This window comes from Rhincodon typus, chromosome 4, assembly GCF_021869965.1.
Source record: "Rhincodon typus isolate 14 chromosome 4, sRhiTyp1.1, whole genome shotgun sequence".
In the NCBI taxonomy this organism is placed as follows: Eukaryota; Metazoa; Chordata; class Chondrichthyes; order Orectolobiformes; family Rhincodontidae; genus Rhincodon; species Rhincodon typus.
The window spans coordinates 51705405-51725342 of NC_063335.1; the positions used below are offsets into that span (position 1 = coordinate 51705405).

At 42.0% G+C, this 19938-nt stretch overlaps 1 protein-coding gene across 1 annotated transcript in view; it reads left to right on the top strand.

The window, feature by feature from the left end:
- The window catches only part of LOC109925306 (docking protein 6-like), a 383122-nt gene that overhangs the window by 350478 nt on the left and 12706 nt on the right, over positions 1–19938 (top strand). Inside the window, exon 7 of the mRNA XM_048596077.1 lies at positions 16731–16845. Within this exon, the coding sequence (XP_048452034.1) occupies positions 16731–16845 (115 nt within the window). The remainder of the gene's footprint in view (positions 1–16730; positions 16846–19938) is intronic.

Genomic DNA, 19938 nt, shown 5'->3' on the forward strand with positions numbered 1-19938 from the left:
GCCTGGCCTGCTGTGTTCCTCCAGCTCCACACTTTGTTATCTCTGACTCCAGCATCGACAGTTCTTATTATCTCTGAGACTTTATAAAAATTCTGACCTGTTTTGCCACCTTCCTTAAGAATTTCAGCCCTTGATCTGACCTGCAGACTCCAACACAAATCAAAGCCTCATTTCCACAGTTTAGGGAAATTCTATAGAACCATTAGCCAGAGTTTTCATTCTAGTATGCTCTACAGGATTGGCACTCTTTGATGACCAACCAACACTTCTTACCAAAGTTCTCATAAGAAAATTGTACAGTTCAAAAAGGTATGTCTGGCTGACCACAGCAGAGAAAAGCTCCACAGTCCTTTAATAATAAGCATAATATTGTCCCTTTCTAATCCTTCAAAGCTAATTATTTGAGTAGGCTGGATTGGTTCTGTAATACTTATTACCTTAATGCACTTACAGGCTGCATTAATATTGATCACAGAATTAGACATTTAAGAGCATTTCATATTGATCTCCAAAGCAGCATAATATTGATGAAATGAGTTGAAATCTCACCTTAATACAAATTGGTGTCAATCTTTCCTTATAAATTAGAAACTTGTTTTTAAGGAAACACAATGAATATTTTTTGAGCTATTCTTCTTGAACAGTCCTTTACTCCAGAAACCTCAAAATCTACCTGAACCTTCCTTTTTTTTTCTATAAAATCATGGCAACCAATATCTGCCTCCTCACCCCATGCCTTACTGGTCAGCTTTGTTGAAATAGGAAAAACAATATTTTAATGCTGATTAAAGCCCAATCCTTTCAATGAGAAAAATACTTGAAAATCTGGAAATGCAACAAGGATCAATAAACAAAACAATCATTTCAATGTCTCGACTTCATGTAGGTATCAACTTTTAAACAATAACACGTTCTAGACCTGCCAAATTTCTATTAGCTCCACAGTTTAATTGCTTTCAGCCAGGCCATATACTGTATCTCCTATTTCAGCTTGTGAATTGTCATCAACGGTGGCAAATAAATCAAACCAGAAATTATCTAAACAATTGCAACCTGCTCATTCTAACAATGCCAATCTGTTCAGCTTTGGTAGGATCTACTTTTTTTTAAGAAAGTGGTTCTACCCATTTGCAGCTTTCATAGAAATACTTTACTAAATGCTGACTCAGCTGCTGATGTCCTGCTACATCTTGTCACCACTCAACACAAAGGGATTCTTTATCTGTGGATGAGACAAAAGGCAAAACTTCTAAAAGCTGCATGTTAGTGTCTGTGGACTCAAAAAATTCTTCTGTGCATGCACAAAATGTGTTGTCACATCACCTCACAATCTGGCCTCACTGACTTGAGACAGTGCTTCACAGGGATGTGTGACTGACACTGTTACAAAATTAGTTAAAGGAAAAGCAAATCAATACAACTTCTGGGAGCTACTGTGACAGTTTGGATTTATTCTGTGTTAGATTTAGTTAAATTGCAATTCCACTTAACAGAGAAAGTGAAATCATATCACATACATCACAGAGTAAAATTGAACATTTAGCATCTGTAGTTTCTAAGTTGTAAATGGAGTTTATTCTATTACAGAATGAAGTTATTTCAAACAATGGTTTCAAATCCAGTATTAATCTAATCAATTTCTCAAAGTATAGGTCAATGAACAGCTTTTGTTGGAAAAATGAGTAGAATATCATTGTGTAAAGTCATAGACATGACTAATAAGCTTATTCCTAATGTAGATCAGTTTCATAACAATCATAGTGTAGTATTTTATTGCAAACAGACAATGTTTTGATCCACTATGTCTTAAAAATGTGACTCCTAAAGTAGTGCACTGGTTCAACATGTGTTCCTGATATTAACCAGATGATTCAGTACAGGTGTTGGACAAAATATTCTCCACAAATTAGGAGCTGATCATTTAACCTGAACTGATTTTTGTATGCTTGCGACTACTTTTTTGTGATTAGGGATACGGGGATGTGTATGGAAGACACTTCCCTATTCTCTTAGCTGGGGAGTTGTTCATGTTGTAAGCAATGGGAAGCAACAGAAAAGTATTACCCTGGAGACATTAGAAAATGGTGTGTTGAACCTGATTAACCTGATTTCCAGCATGGGCAAATTTTGCCAACTTAGTCCAGACCCTACATTCCTGATCTGGCTGACTCCATTGTAAAGTAGGGATCTAATATATCCCACACAAATTTTGTAGAGTTACTGTAGCTTCTGGATGATCTGGTGGTTCACAGTCTAGATTTGGAAGACTTTTGTAAGCTAACTTTAAAAGGTGTTACCCAGGTTTCCCACATCCACTGTGCCCTGCATCACCTTTCCATGCCTCCTTGCTCCCCATGCTCCCACAAGTGATCAGTTACCCAGCGAGTACTATCTACCAGATCAATGAACCATATAATCACAATGGCAAATCTTGAAATGCTGAGGAACAAAACAGATACTCAGAAATCTGCTTTGAATAAACTGCTTTTGTTATAACCTTGTAAAAGTCTAAAGAATGTAGTATAAGCTTTACCCTACAATGCACCGTTTAATCTTGCCCAAATAAACTTTTGGGCTGTTTGGAGAAACAGATGTATGGTCATCTGAATCTGTTGATTATGATTCCCAGATAGCCCCATGATAAACCCTTGACCGTAGTGCCAAGACACTCAAACTGATTAGTTCAGATGTTCTGTTTTGACAGATAGAAGTGGAGTGTTCCCTGTGTTTGACGTCTTTGAGGTCATAGTAAGTTATTCTTTCTTTCTTCTATTTCTCCCATGTCTCTGTATTTATTTGGACAATACTAAAAGGTATGAAGGCAGAGAATGTTTTGTTCTTGAAACAATGAATGGCTCTGTCTGATTTAAGTTTTCATAAGGTCATAAGAGGAGCAGTTTTTTGAAACAATTTGCTGATTTGTTTTCTTTCTGTCAGCATTTCAAGTCTTGCCAATTTTATCATCTGACTGCTTTGTTCAGTTTATAGTTGATATTCGGTGAGTGGTTGTAAAGGGCATGAAAGAGGCAGGTGGAGGCAATGGGAATTGGATGCAGATGTTAAGGGTGAGGCCTAGAGGGTTGAAAGCTTTTAAATCAACTGTACCATATCCCGAAGAAGCTAGATGGGACCTCTAACCAGCCCACCTCAGCACTCTCACACCCTGATCGCCGTTTCTTAACTGCTTCTGGTAGTGGGCCTGACTCAATCACACTCCTGCCTACCCTTTGAATGAACGTTCCATGTGAGGGGGATGGTTATACTGAGGTGGGTCTGCCATGTCAGGAAAGCTCTTAACCCAGGCCAACCTCCTTTGTATCAAATATCTAGCATGTCGCTTTGAGAGTGTGCATTTTTTCCTTAAGAATCAAGCTGTTGGGAGTAAGAAAGTTTGGTAATGTAGTCAACCTTGCTATTGCAAACAAATTCACCATCAGGTAACAGCAGCCTTGTGAGTGATATACATTTCTGACCAGATCCGATATTAGACATATTTCCAAGATATGTTGTTATTAAATGTATAGACTTTTAATACTCAGATATTGCTGATTGCCTGTTTTCAAGCTTAAAACAAATCCTTGCACACTTTTTCATACCATAAATAAAACCAACCAGCTCAAATTCTTGTGTATAAAAGCAAAATACAGCAGATGCTGGAAATCTGAAACCAATACAGAAAATGCTGGAGAAACTCATAACAGGACTTGGTATGTGGGGGTAGGTAAAAAACTGAAATGATCATGCTCTAAAATTGTTAAACTTGACATTGAGTCATGAAGGTTGTAAGGTCCCCAAGTGGAAAGTGAGGTGTTGTTCACCCAGCTTGCATTCAGCTTCACTGGAGCAGGCCTGAGACAATAAAATATCATATAATTTTCTCTGGTAAGTGGGAAGCTATTAAGTTGTGAAGAAACATTGTGAAAAATGGGCAAGAACAACTGCATTATAATGGGGAAAAAAGCATCTGCCACAGCAACGGAGTAAAATGCTCTTAAATTGGAAAAAAAAAGTAGTTTTGGATCAAGAAAAAAATTTGCAACATAGCACAACATGGAACAAAGAAAATGTGCTGATTATTGATGTGCACAATTTTAACATGAGAAAGTAAGAACACTATGCCGATCCTATAACTGTCAAATCAATTTTAGTAACACCTTTGGGGTCTTAGAATCAAACAAGAATAAATATCTCAGGATAAAGCAGGCAGCAGAAACAAAGAAAACTGAAAAGATCTCTGGAATTGCTGCTGAACTAGTCAAGTCTGAGCGAGGAAAATGAGACAAGTTGTGCAATCTACTTGGAAAATTGAGTGAACTGAGCAACAGACGAAATTGGTGATTGTTTGCTTCCAAAATGGGGAACCGTGCTGGTGAACCGAAAATATCATGCAAGGCTACCTGTCAGTGCAAGCAAGTTGCTTCAGATATGATAAGGGCATGTATAAGACTTGAAGCCCAATTATGAATGCGACAAGCTAGCTTCGGAGAGGGCTGAGGAACATAGTAACCGACTTTCTCTATCAAAGCAGATTACAGAGAAGGAATTGCAGAAGCTAAATGCCAAGGTCATTACTTTACTTTAACCAACTTGTCTATCAGAATGACACACTGGCTTAATTAATTTTCTGTAACATTTCCAAGTAATGTCAGGCCACTGTCTAAAAGAACCTGAGCACACCATTGTGTTTCCATGCCAACGTTTCTGTCTCAGGTCTGCTGCAGTGCTCCAGTGAGGCTGAATGCAAGCTGGGTGAACAACACCTCACCTTCCACTTGGGGACGTTACAACCTTCATGACTCAACGTTAAGTTGAACAATTTCAGAACATGATCATCTCAGTGCATGTCTGTTACCAACTCCCACACCCCAAGTATTGTTATGACAGGAGTTACTTTCAGCGTAGCCAACCCATTTTCACCCACTCATAGACCCCAATTATCACCTATCCACCTTCTCCTCTTCCCTGGCTTACTACCAACAATCCATTTGTCTGCCTGTCCTTTATTCAGTCTGGGTTCCCTGTCCACCTATCCACTGACTCCTTTCCTCCCCACCCATCATCAACAACATATATGCCACCTTTTCCTAGCTGCAGTCTGTTCTGAAGAAGGGTCCCCGGTCTCAAAATGTTAATTCTGTTTTGTCTCTATAGATGCTGCCATACCTGTTGAGTTTCTCCAGCAATTTCTATTTTTGTGTTTCAAATCTCCAGCATCCACAGTTCTTTTATTCTACTTTCAAAGAACTCATCTGGTCCAACAGTGGATACAGCAGTTCAAAATAATAATCTGGTCAGCAGTGATACATACTGACTCCTTCCTTGCTCTAGTAAGAGAAAAGGAGTGCCAGTGAAAATTAACATTGAATCACATGGCAACTGTTTCTGCATGATTAGGTGATGATAAATTTTGCAAATGTCAGAATACAATAATGGTGGATGGCAATACATTTGTGTCTGTCTTGAGCCTGACATGCCAAAAAAATGATCTATGCCAACCTCTTTCTGTGTTCTCCAGTATCACAGATTCCATTTCTTTAATCAGCTTGTCTCACTCATTCAAGGAACAGCTGGTGATTGGATACTACAAAGGCTGTGGGCCCTGAAAACATTCCTGGAACAGTATTGAAGACTTATTCTTCAGAACTAGCCACATCCCTAGGCAAGCTATTCCACTGCAGCTACAACTCTATATCTAGCTGACAATGTGGAAATTGCCCAAGAATGTCCTGTGCATAAAAAGCAACACACATTCAAACTGGCCAGTTACTGTAATATCTGTCCCCTTTCAGTCATAAGCATTCAAGATGATCCAGTTTGTGGAAACAGTCATCAACAGTGTTAGGTAGCAGCATTGCATAAGAATATTCATCTCATTGACGCTTAGTTTAGTTTTCCGTAAGTACCTGACTCATCATCTCATTACAGACTTGATCCAAGCTTGAATGAAAGAACTAAATACCAAAGGTAACTGAGTGTGACTGCCTTTAAAGCAGTGACATAAAGGCATCATTTAACCAAGTATGGCATCGAAGAGCCAGAACAAACCTGGTGACAATGGGAATCAGCAGGATGTGGGAATGGAGAAGCTGTTATCTGTTGGAGTCATATTTAGCACGCTGTGAGCTCCAGCATTTGTTGTTTTCAGGAAAGGAATATCATGTGGTAATTGGAGATCAATCATTTTAACCTCAGGAGCACCACTGCAAGAGTTTCTCAGGGTAATGTCACAGGCCAATCATCTTCAGCTGCTTCATTAATACCTTTCTTCCATCATAAGGTCAGAAGTTGGGATGTTTGCTGATGATTGCATAGTATTCAGCACCATTCACAATTCCTTAGATATTGAAGTTGTCCGTGTTCATACACAGCAAGACCTAGGCAATATCCAGGCTTAGGCTGATAAATGGCAAATTGCATCCATGGCACACTTGTTGTGGTGTATGCATAAATTATTTAGATTTGAATGTAGGAGCGTTGGTCAGCAAGTTCATGAATGATAGGAAAATTGGTAGGGTGGTAAACAGTGAGGATTAGATTTGTTTTATTACAAAAGAATAGAGGTGGTCTGGTCAGATGGGCTGATCAGTAGCAGATGGAATTCAATCCAGAAAAGTGTGAGGCAGTGCACTTGAGCAGGACAAACAAGGCAAGGCAATAAATGATGAACAGTTGAGCCCTGGGAAGGACTCAGGAACCTTGCTGTGCTTATCCATTGATTCCTTAAAGTAATGGGGCAAGTAGATAAAGTGGTTGAGAAGGTGTGTGGGGTACTTGCTTTTATTAGCTGAGGCAGAACATTTAACAGAAGGGAGGTTATGCTGGAACTGTATAAAATGTTGTTTAGGCCCAGTTCTGGAATCCATGTTAAAGGAGGGATGTGACTGTACTGGAGAGGATGCAGAGGAGATTTACCAGGATATTGCCTGGACTGGAGAGTTTGGATAGACTGGGATTGCTTTCTTTGGACCGGAGAAGACTGATAAGAACATGATTGAGATGCATAAAATTATGAGAGGTCAAGATAGGGTAGACAGGAAGGAGTTTTTCCCCTTGGTGGAGGGATTGATGCCCAGGGGCATAGGTTTACGGCTATTCATTTCTATTCATTTTGTGGGATGTGGATGTCGCTGGCTGGCCAGCATTTCTTGCCCATCCCTAGTTGCCCTTGAGAAGGTGGTAGTGAGCTGCCTTCTTGAACTGCTGCATTCCTCCTGCTGTAGGTTGACCCACAATGCTTTTAGGGAGGGAATTCCAGGATTTTGACCCAGCGACACTGAAGGAACGGCGATATATTTCCAAGTCAGGATGGTGAGTGACTTGGAGGGGAACTTGAAGGTGGTGGTGTTCCCATATATCTGCTGTCCTTGTCCTTCCAGATGGAGGTGGTCATGGGTTTGGAAGATGCTGAGGATCTTTGGTGAATTTCTGCAGTGCATCTTGTAGATAGTACACACTGCTGCTACTGAGCGTCGGTGGTGGAGGGAGTGAATGTTTGTGGATGTAGTGCAATCATGCAGGCTGCTTTGTCCCGGATGATGTCAAGCTTCTTGAGTGTTGTTGGGCCTGCACTCATCCGGGCAAGTGGGGAGAATTCCATCACACTCCTGACTTGTGCCTTGTAGATGGTGGACAGGCTTTGAAGAGTCAGGAGATGAGTTACTTGCCGCAGTATTCCCAGCTTCTGGCCTGCTCGTGTAGCCACTGTGTTAATGTGGTGAGCCCAGTTGAGTTTCTGGTCAATGGTAACTCCCAGGATGTTGATAGTGGGGGATTCAGTGATGGTAACACCATTGAGTGTCAAGGGACGGTGGTTAGATTGAACCTTCTTGGTGATGGTAATAGTCTGGCATTTGTGTGGTGCGAATGTCACTTGCAACTTGTCAGCCCAAGCCTGGATATTATCCAGATCTTGTTGCACGTGAACATGGACTGCTTCAGTATCTGAGGAGTCACCAATGGTGCTGAACATTGTGCAATCATCGGCGAACATCCCCACTTCTGACCTTATGATGGAGGGAAGTTCATTGATGAGGCAGCTGAAGATGGTTGGGCCTAGGACACTACCCTGAGGAGCTCCTGCAGAGATGTCCTGGAGCTGAGATGCTTGACCTCCCATAACCACGACCATCTTCCTATGTGTCAGGTATGACTCCAATCACCAGACCGTTTGCCCCCGATACCCATTGATTCCAGTTTAGCGAGGGCTCCTTGATGCCACACTCGGTCGAATGCAGCCTTGATATCAAGGGCTGTCACTCTCACCTCACCTCTGGAATTCAGCTCTTTTGTCCATGTTTGAACCGAGGCTGTAATGAGGTCAGGAGCTGAGTGGCCCTGGCGGAACCCAAACTGGGCGTCACTGAGCAGGTTATTGCTGAGCAGGTGCTGCTTGATAGCACTGCTGATGACACCTTCCATCACTTTACTGATGATCGAGAGGGGACTGATGGAGCGGTAATTGGCCGGGTTGGATTTGTCCTGCTTTTTGTGTACAGGACATACTTGGGCAATTTTCCACATTGTCTGGTAGTTGCCAGTGTTGTAACTGTGCTGGAACAGCTTGGCAAGGGGATTGGCAAGTTCTGGAGCACAAGTCTTCAGTACTATTGCCGGAATGTTGTCAGGGCCCGTAGCCTTTGCTGTATCCAGGGCCTCCAACCGTTTCTTGATATCACGTGGAGTGATTTGAATTAGCTGAAGACTAGTATCTGTAATGCTGGGGACCACTGGAGGAGGCCGAGATGGATCATCCACTCGGCACTTCTGGCTGAAGATTGCTGCGATTGCTTCAGCCTTGTCTTTTGCACTAATGTCCTGGGCTCTTCCATCATTGAGGATGGGGATATTTGTGGAGCCTCCACCTCCAGTGAGTTGTTTAATTGTCCACCACCATTCATGACTGGATGTGGCAGGACTGCAGAGCTTAGATCTGATCCGTTGGTTGTGGGATCGCTTAGCTCTGTCTATCATTTGTTGCTTTCGCTGTTTGGTGTGCAAGTAAGTCCTGCTTGGTGGCTTCACCAGGTTGATACCTCATCTTCAGGTATGCCTGGTGCTGCTCCTGACATTTCCTCCTGCACTCTTCATTGAACCAGAGTTGATCCTCTGGCTTGATGGTAATGGTTGAGTGGGGGACATGCCGGGCCATGATGTTACAGATTGTGTTGGAATACAATTCTGCTGCTGTTGATGGCCCAGAGCGCCTCATGGATGCCCAGTCTTGAGTTGCTAGATCTGTGTGAAGTCTGTCCCATTTGGCACGGTGATAGTGCCTCACAACATGATGGAGATTGTTCTCAATGTGAAGGTGGGACTTCGTCTCCACAAGGACTGTGCAATGGTTACTCTTACCAATACTGTCATGGACAGATGCGACTGCAGCTGGCAGATTAGTAAGGATGAGGTCAAGTATGTTTTTCCCTCTTGTTGGTTCCCTCACCACCTGCTGCAGACCCAGTCTAGCAGCTATGTCCTTTAGACCCAACCAGCTCGATCAGTAGTACTGCTGCTGAGCCACTCTTGGTGGTGGACATTGAAATCCCCCACCCAGAATACATTTTGTGTCCTTGCCATCCTCAGTGCTTCCTCTGAATATTGTTCAACATTGAGGAGCACTGATTTATCAGCTGAGGGAGGACGGTATGTGATAATCAGCAGGAGGTTTCCTTGCCCATGTTTAACTTGAAGCCATGAGACTTCATGGGGTCCGGAGTCAATGTTGCATGGTCGACAGCGATGTTTCTGCTGTTGTCTTTTCCGGTGCCTAGGTCGATGCCAGGCTATCCGTCCAGTTTCATTTCTTTGAGTCTTTGTAGCGATTGGTACATCTGAGTGGCTTGCTAGGCCATTTCAGAGGGCAGTTGAGAGTCAACCACATTGCTGTGTGTCTGGAGTCACATGTAGGCCAGACCAGGTGAGGGTGGCAGGTTTCTTCCCCTAAAAGATATTAGTGAACCAAATGGGTTTTTCCAAAAATCAGCAATGATTTCATGGTGATCAGTAGATTCTTAATTCCAGACACTTTTTTAAAAAATTATTGAATTCAAATTCCATCTGCCGTGATGGGATTCAAACCCAGGACCCCAGCTGGGTTTCTGGATTAATAGTCTAGCGATAATACCACTAGGCCATCGCCTACACAGGATAGGAGGCTTAGAAGAGATGTGAGCAAAAATTCTGTTACTCAAAGGGTGGAGGTAATCTGGAATTCATTGCCTTTACAGGTGGTAGAGGCAGCAACCCTTTGGCATTTAAGAAGTATGTAAGTGTACATTTGTGATGCCAAGGCATACAAGGCTATGGGCCAAGTGCTGGAAGATGGGATTAGGATAATTAGGTGATTGTTTTTTATCGGCAGAGACTCAATGGGCTGAGAGGCCTTTTTCTGTGCTGTAGACCTGTGAGTCTGTGACTACTAAGAAACTAATTGAGGATCTCTAGGTGACTGTCAGTGACTTTGGTGAAGCCAACCCCCTCTAGTGTGGAATGCTGAGCCATATAGAACTAGAAAGAACTGTTACAATCTATTTTCCCAGTCAGGATGTCTATGAAAGCTAGTGAAGGAAGTGGGAAATCCAGCAAGCTACTCCAGAGTTGAACCAGCTCTAATATTATAATCTAAGAGTTACAGGCACTAAGGGTCCAGCAGTGGGTAGGGATATTCCTCTGAAGCCAAGAAGAGGATTCAAGCCCCCATGTGTGCTCCAGTACATTTTTAAGGTAGGCAGAACACAGCAAACAGGACAAGAGCCCCAGTTAGAATATCGAGATTTTTTTTTAATCAACTTGTTCAGAGCAACACATGCCTGGAGCAGTTGAGACTTGAACCAGGACTTCCTGACCCAGAACTGGAGCACTACCACTGCACCATAAGTGGCACAGTGGCTCAGTGATTAGCACTGCTGCCTCACAGTACCAGGGACCTGGGTTCAAATCCAGCCTCGGGTGACTGTCTGTGTGGAGTTTGCACGTTCTCCCCGAGTCTGTGTGGGTTTCCTCCAGGTGCTCTGGTTTCCTCCCACAGTCCAAAGATGTGCAGCGTAGGTGGATTGGCCATGCTAAATTGCCCATAGTGCCCAGGGATGTTTAGATTAGGTGGGTTAGATATGGGAAATATAGGGGAATAGGTCTGGGTGGGATGCTCTTTGGAGGGGTGGTGTGGACTTGTTGGGCTGAATGGCCTGTTTCCACACTGTAGGGATTCTATGATTCTTTCTGCTTGAATGTCTAAGTGGGCTGTCACCTATTTTAGCTAATGGAGGCATCCAATGTGTATTGTAAGCACTGATGTAATCAATGTACTGTTCCTATAAGGGACAGTGTTACATTAACCTTTTCGATTACTGTTTTGTACCTGTGCACAAGAACATCCCAAATATCTCTGTTCCTCCATGGCTCCTAATTTCTCACCACAAGGAGAATATTAGAGTTTGTCTTTCAAGATCCAGAGTAGGTGACTTCATAGAATCCCTACAGTGTGGAAACAGGCCCTTTGGCACAACAAGTTCACACCAACCCTCGGAGCGTCCCACCCAGACCCATCCCCTATAACCCACCTAACCTACACATCCCCCAACACTATGGGCAATTTTCCATGGTCAATCCACCTAACCTGCACATGTTTGATCTGTGGGAGGAAACCGGAGCACCCGGAGGAAACCCACGCAGACGCGGGGAGAATGTGCAAACTCCACACAGACAGTTGCCTGAGGGTGGAATCGAACCCAGGTCCCTGGCATTGTGAGGCAGCAGTGCTAACCACTTCACACACTGAACCCTATCAGCTATTATTTAGTGTGTCTTTTGGTAACTCGCTACCCCCATTTGGCAGCTTATTGTGCCTTCTAACTTAATGTCTTTAAAATTTGTAATTCTTTGTTCTTTTGTCTGCATTTGTTCTGTCTGCATTTCCATATCCACAGCAATGTGGTTGACACTTAACTGCCCTCTGGGCAATTAGGGATGGGCAATAAATCCCGCCTAGCCAGTGACCCCCTCATCCCGTGAATGAATAAAGGATTCATTATCCATCCATAGTTGCCCTTGAACTCAATGGTAATGTGTGTAAGGCCATTTCAGAGTCAACCACATCGGTCTGGAGTCACATTCAGTGTAGAGCATCAGTGAATCAGGAGAGTTTTTATGACAATCAATAATTGTTGTCCTGGCCACCAATACTGGGACTAGTGGGTTGGTGAGGTTCATTTCTAGATATCTTAATCAAATGTATCTTCCATGGTGGGATTTGAACTCCAAGTACCCAGCGTGTTAACTTGGGCTCTTGATTACTTGTCCAGTGGTGTTACTAGTATAACACTGTTTTCCCTAATTAAATGGTTAATTGACTTTTAACAGCTTTCTGAAATGGGCTTACAAACCACTCAGTTGTAACAAACTGCTATGAAATAAGCATAAGCTGAAGGGACAAACCAGCATCAGCCTAAGCACTGGCCGTAATAAAGGCCCAGCCAGCCCAATCATACCATAAAGCTATCGGCCCTGGCATTTGAGAACTTGTGCCAATATTGCCAACAGCTGTCCCACAGACAAGTCATTCAACTGTCTCACAGAATCATACCTTTCAGCCAATGTCTTAGACTCCCACTGGCTGGACAGACATGTCAGAGATAACAGTATAGTAGGGTACATTTTAAGAGAGAGTAGTCCTCAGCATTTTGAATTTAGACTCTGAGGTTTCAAGGCATCACTTTAGAAGTGAGCAAAGAAACCTCTTGCATGTTGTTACCTAATGCCTTCCCTTAGTTGATGAATTGGTATGCCTTCATCTTGGGCACCATCTCTTGATGAAAGCACTGAGAGTACCAAGAGCACAGAATGCAGTCTGGCTGGGGGTCTTCATTGCTAATCACCAAGAATGGTTTGGTACTCCCACCACTGACTGTGATAGCTAGGTTTTGAAGGGCATATCTGTTATGCAGAGCCAGTGGAAGGTGCTGAGAGAATGAACATGGGAGGAAGAAGCTACTTGACATTGGCCTCACCAACCCACTGAATGCAGATCCATCTATCTATGACAGTAATGGTAGGAGAGACCACAATGGTCCTTGCAGAGACAAAAATCCCATCTTGACACTGAGGATAACCACCAGAGGGTTGTGTGGTGCCAGTAGTGCACTAAATGAAATAGGTTCAGAACAGATCTAGCAGCCCTGGGCACCTGTGAGGCACTGTGGGCCACCCACAGCAACAGAAAAATATTAGGAACAAAGGATTTAAGTGCAGGAGTTGGCCATTAGCACTTCTGGGAAGATATAGATGGTCAATTTTCACTTTGTGGAGCATGCTAAGCTGGTGGTTAACCATATGTTATTCACTCAGCCTGACTTTCTGTTTTGTTGAAGTAATTATAGAGAAGGCATGTGAAACAAGCAGCTGATCGGCAAGTACCAATGCTCTACTCGTATCGATAGGCAAAACTATCCTTCAACAAGAGGAAAGTAAGAAGTGGCTGTGACAGAGAAATGGACAGCAGCAAGATGGACATACAATTATAAGATGTTAAAAGAGAAGGCTGGTTTGATTTATGTGTATAACGTACACCATTTGGGATAAATTGGTAACTTGACAATGTTGTCAGCAAAATCAGGTCTGTGACTAAGGCTATTGTGGTGCAAATTATGAGCAGAGAAAAAGCAATTGATGGGCTAAATGCAGGAGTCACTTACAATATGACATGCTCCTTACAAATGTTCTTTCATCCTCTAGATATTCTGAACATCAAAGGGATGAAATTGCACTCAGTACAATTAATGACTAAATGTGTTATTGTATATTCTAGTATGTTTGTCTCCAAAACAAGATTAGTGCCTCCATTAAAATAGCAAACAAAACGATTTTGTTTGAACTCTCACTCTAATAAACTAAAATCTCAATGTGATTTCACTATTTAAGAAAAAACAATATATTCTATTGTATATAATACCCAGCAATGGAGAAGCACTTCACTGTGCTGCTCACTGAGAAAACCTCTCCCTAAATAGTTGCCTAGCTACCAAAACCCGATTTGTGCTTTTGAACTTTGATCCAATTGGGTGACAATTAAGATGCATATCATATTTGCCAAAAAAAAATGTAGATTACTTGGTAAATGAAATTAGTCACTACATTCTATTTCATTTTTTTATTGATATGTGGGTGGCATGGACAATACTCACTTATTGCCCATTCTCTTTGCCCTCCGAGATGATCCTGGCTTTTTTCCCTGACTGTTGAAATTCTTATGGTGAAAATTCCCTCCCAGAATGATATTTGATGCAGAATTCCATGAGAATGGAATCCAAAAACAGCAATATAGTCACAATTGTAGATGGTTTGTGTCTTGGAGGGGTATAGATTCCAACAATGTTGTCCTCCTTGATGAAAGAAGTCACACCAGAGGAAGCTACTGTTGAAGTAAGCTTGGAGAGTTGTACAGCATTCCCTGTTTATCTTATTCATTTGTGGAATGTGGGTGCTACTGGTTAGCGCAGTATTTATTACCCATCCTTAGTTGCACAGAGGTCAGTTAAGAGTCAGCCACACTCTGTGGACCTGAAGTTATGTCCAGGCCAGGCCAGGTGAGTACGGCAGATTTCCTTTCCTAAAGGACATCAAATGGGTTTTATGATAACCAGTCGAGTAACGTGGTTGCCATTAAACTAGCTTTTTATTCTAGATTTTTTATGAATTTAGATTTCACCACCTGTCATCGTGGGATTCAAATCCGTGTCCCCAGAGCCTTAGCCTGAGCTTCCAGATGACCTGTCCAGTTACATTACTACTATGTCGCTGCCTCTTTATAAGTTGATCTTACATAATGTGGCAGATATTATGTTGAATGGCAGAGCAACAATCGAGTGAATGCTTTTATCCTGATTACTCTTGAGATTCACGAGCATACTGGCTGCACCCATCCTGGTCAGCGGACATCATTTTATCGCATTATTTTATTGAATTCTTGACTTCAGTCTTGGAGATTGTGAGGAGGCTTTTAGGGTGATTGGTCAGGAAGTAAGCCACACGGCACAGGCTAAGTAGCCTCTGACCTGTCCCTACAGCTATTGCGTGGACAATAATGGTCTCTTTCAGCTTCTGGTCAATGCTACATCTTAAGATGTTAATGGTTGAGATGATAGTCATGTGGCATTAGAGGGAATGCTGAAACTTTGCTGTGCTTTCCAGTTAAGGGAAACTTGGTGCAAATGCAGCAATGGAAAGAGGTGTGCAGATAAACCTTAGCTTGATTCACCATGGTAGAAGTGAACAATCCTGAGTTAAGCACTAAAGAAAAACACACTGCAATTCTGGAAATCAGAAACAAAACAGAAATTGCTAGAAAACTCAGCAGGTCTGGCAGTATCTGTGGAGAGAAATCAGAATTAACGTTTTGAGTGCAGTGATCCTTCTTCAGAACTGATTGTAGCTAGGAAAATATTAGTAAATATGCTGAAAATGGGTGAGGGAAGGGGAAGAAGTAAACAGTAGGTGGAGATGGAACCCAGAGAGAGAAAAAAAATTGTTGGGCAGACAAAAGAATGGGTAAAGGTCAGCCTTTGAGAGTGAAATGCTGCTAACAAGGACCATTAGTGGCTGACAATGAGTTGTTTGTGGTAGCAGCCCATGTGATGACAAAGCCCAGTGTGCGGAGATTGGGGTAAGGACATGGGAGAAGGTGCTTAAGCCTAAAATTGTTGAATTTGATATTGAGTCCAGAAAGCTGCAAAGTTCCCAAAAGAAAATGAGGTGCTGTTCTTCCAGCTTTCACTGCGCTTCATTGAGTCAAGATTTTGGCATGTTAAACTGTTACAAAGCACTTAAATGCAAATTAATTCATAATTACCATCCAGCTCAAATAATTTTGATAGTTGATAATTTGGTATTGTTTTTGAAGCAAGATGGTAGTTGGGCAGAGGTCTGGCACAGAGCAAGTTGGATAACACTTTTTCACACCTTAAAAGTAGCACTTCCACAACATTCAATTTATTAGATACACTGGAGGAAGAGAATGAGCAGTAGCAGAAATTATGAGAGGCCTGATTCATAAAGAAAGCACCATCAGAACTCCATTAGATACCACTACATTGGGTGAGATAGCTTTGCTAACCTCACGAAGGACTTGCATCAGGAATCTTGTACTTCATCAACAAATGACAGCTTGCTACAAATGGCAGCAAAATTTTTGATGGCACCAAGCACTTTGCTACAAGCTGTTTTCCATTGATAAACAAGAATCAGACAAGGATCAATTCATTAAAATAGAATTGCATCAGGCAGTTTAACAACAGATTGCGTTAACTGTAAAGAACACTAACTGTAAAGAACACTGACATGGAACACTCCACTCAAGTATTTCGCCACATCATTATATATTTCCAAATGTACTAACTGTTTTAAACAGAAGCTTAAGATTGCCACTGTTTACAATGCTAATTGATATGCTCTCACTCTGTTAAGTCAAGAATATAGTAAGTAGAAGATGGTATTAAAGATAGGACGAGGGAACAAGCTACGTCTAACCTAAAGACTGCTGTCACTGCGTGCAAAGTGAAAATCTGAGACTCCCCACCCCTGCACTATCATCTTGCAGCCTGAAAACCCTGTGCAGAAACTCTAGGCATTTGAAGTTTTTGCTTTATTATATTCACTTGTTCAAAGTTGTTCTGAAGTTCTGTCTTTTATTTCAATGCTGTATTTCTGAGTGTGTCTAAAAGCATTCTGTTTCTGTATTTCAGCTGCAGTCCAGTCCCAGCGAGGAGATGGCACTCATGACAATAACACTCCCTCGAAGTGCGTACTGGCATCACATCACGAGGCAGAGCAGTGTCAGTGAACTCAACAGCTTACAAGGCAAGTGCATTGGGAGAGAGTCACCTCATAACCTTCTATGCAAAAAGATCCAGAATAATGTGTTCCTCTCATTCCCTATTTATTTGTCAGTGGACAACGAATACAGTGGTTTCCTGTTACATACATACAAGTCAGGTGTGGAGTAGGCTACTCGACACCTTGAACTTGCTCTGCCCTTCAATAAGATCTAAGTGTTCTGAGTTCCTGCTTACCATCAATAACCTTTCACTCCCTTACTTATCAAGAATCTATTTATCTATCTCTGTATCGAAAAATATTCAACAACTGTTTCTACCATCTTCTGAGGAAGAAAGATACTCAAGCCTTTGTAGAAAAAAAATTCTCCTCACTTCATTCTTAAGTAGATGACTCCTTATTTTTAAAGTGACCACTAGTTCTAGATTCACCAGATAGAATAAAAATCCCCTTCACACCCATCGTGTCAATTCATCTCAGGATCTTTGTTTCGATCAAGTTGACACTTGTTCTTCTAAGCTTAAGCGTATAAAAGTCTTGCCTGTCAAATTTTTTCTCACAATAAAACCTTCAATTTTAGGTATTATCTGGTAAGCCTTCTCTGAACTGCTTCCAGCATTTGCATCTTTCCTTCATTAAGGAAATCAATAATGTACACTGTACTCCAGATGTGGTCGTGCCAACATTCTGTTAATCTAAAGAATAATCTGTGTCCTTTTGTATTTAGTACCGATAAATTATAGCATTTTTTCAGCTTTCCTAGTTACTTAATGTACCTACGTCGTAACCTTTAGTGATTCATGCACTAGGACATGTAGATTCCATGTATCTTTGTGTTTTCACCAATTTGATAATTTTCTTTTATTCTTCCTGCCAAAATCAGCAATAACTCATTTGCCTACACAGCATTGAAGTGTCCAGATCTTTGCTCACTCACTTAACCTATCTATATTCTATTGAAATCATCTCATTTCCTCCTCACAACTTACTTTTTTTTACCTATTTTTGACAATCATACCTTTAGCCAAGTCATTTATATAAATTGTATAAAGTTGAGACCCCAACGCTGATCACTGTGGCACACCATAACTTCACTATGACCGATATCGTTTCCTACTTTCCATGAAATCCTTCCCGGTTACTGTCAAGCTGTATGTATGTCCAATACAACATACAACAGAAAAAGCTTTCCAAATTAGGACCTTTCAAATAATTTAAAGATGTTTCACAATTTGCATTATGCTGCCTTTGTGACTAGTCAGGGGGATATAGCTCTAATCAAGTGAGATCAATTTCCATCTCTAGGTTTGGATAGCTTATGGTGAGAGTAATGAAACCGAAGTGGTGAAAATAATCTCACATACATTGTTTAGTCATTTCTTCACCTAATTCCATCTCAAACTGCAACACTGTAATGATCCCAGGTAATGTTACAATTTGTACAAATCAAATCACAGAATGAAAATTGGCTTGATAAATTATAGTTTGTTTTCTAATGTGGCAGTCTTTGTCTAAAACAAGAGCATATAAGGTTGCAGATTTGGTTTTGATAATAAAACAAAAGTTTGTTATATAAAATAAATGACAAAAAAACCTAGCTGTCTAAATATAACACATTTTGGAAGATTTAAAAACAAAATCCCATTTACACCCCAGCACTATCCATTTAAGGTTGATAATAAAAAGGAAATTTACCTTGCCTATCTGTAACTTTGACTTAACTGCTTTTTCTGAGTTCTGGTCCTGGGAGCTATGCAGCATTTTCCTTGAATATTCTCACAACTGAGAGCTTAGATTTTCTCTGTCTTTTAATTAAGTGCAGTGTGATAATCAAATATTCCTCGTCTGGAAGTTTCCCAAACTACACCCTTTCACTGAGGCAATTTATTTCCTTAACTGTTCAGAATAATAACTTTTCTAGGAGAAATATACTTGTATCTGACCCCAAGTCTACCTTGAATTGCACCCTCAAACATTTGAACTAATTTAGTTTAAATGGAACTTGTTTATCCTAAATTCTATTAAACTCATGGCCCTCTCTGGTCATACACCCCACAGGGGGTTTATGAGCAAAGTTGCATTAATGTTCCAGGAGCATGTACTGATTTATAGTCTTGGTTCTGGAAGGCTATAAGACATGATCAACTCTACACCATTCATTGAGATCACAATGATCTGATGATCCTCAAATCTGCTTTTCTGCCTAGCCCCATAATCGCTTGTTCCTTTATTGAGTAAAATCTGTCTATCTTAGCTTTGAATATACTTAACAACCTAGCCTCAACAGCCCTCTGTGGTAAAGAATTCCACAGGTTGCCTACCCTCTGAAAGAAAAACCAATCATCCTCATCACCTGCACATCTGCCAATGTGGTATACTGCATCCGCTGTACCCGGTGTGGCTGCCTCTACATCGGGGAAACCAAGCGGAGACTCGGGGACCGCTTTGCAGAACACCTACGCTCGGTTCGCAACAAACAACTGCACCTCCCAGTCGCGAACCATTTCAACTCCCCCTCTCATTCCTCAGATGACATGTCCATCCTGGGCCTCCTGCAGTGCCACAACGATGCCACCCGAAGGTTGCAGGAACAGCAACTCATATTCCGCTTGGGAACCCTGCAGCCCAATGGTATCAATGTGGATTTCACAAGTTTCAAAATCTCCCCTCCCCCCACCGCATCCCAAAACCAGTCCAACTCATCCCTGCCTCCCTAACCTGTTCTTCCTCCCACCTATCCCCTCCTCCCACCTCAAGCCGCACCTCCATCTCCTACCGACCAACCTCATCCCGCCCCCTTGACCTGTCCGTCCTCCCTGGACTGACCTATCCCCTTCCTAACTCCCTACCTACACTCACCTTTCCTGGCTCCATCCCCGCCTCTTCGACCTGTTTGTTTCCTCTCCACCTATCCTCTCCTCTATCCCTCTTCTATCCGCCTCCCACTCTCTCCCTATTTATTTCAAAACCCCCTTCCCCTCCCCCTTTTCTGATGAAGGGTCTAGGCCCGAAACGTCAGCCTCTCTGCTCCTATGATGCTGCTTGGCCTGCTGTGTTCATCCAGCCCTGCACCTTGTTGTCTCGGATTCTCCAGCATCTGCAGTTCCTACTATCTCT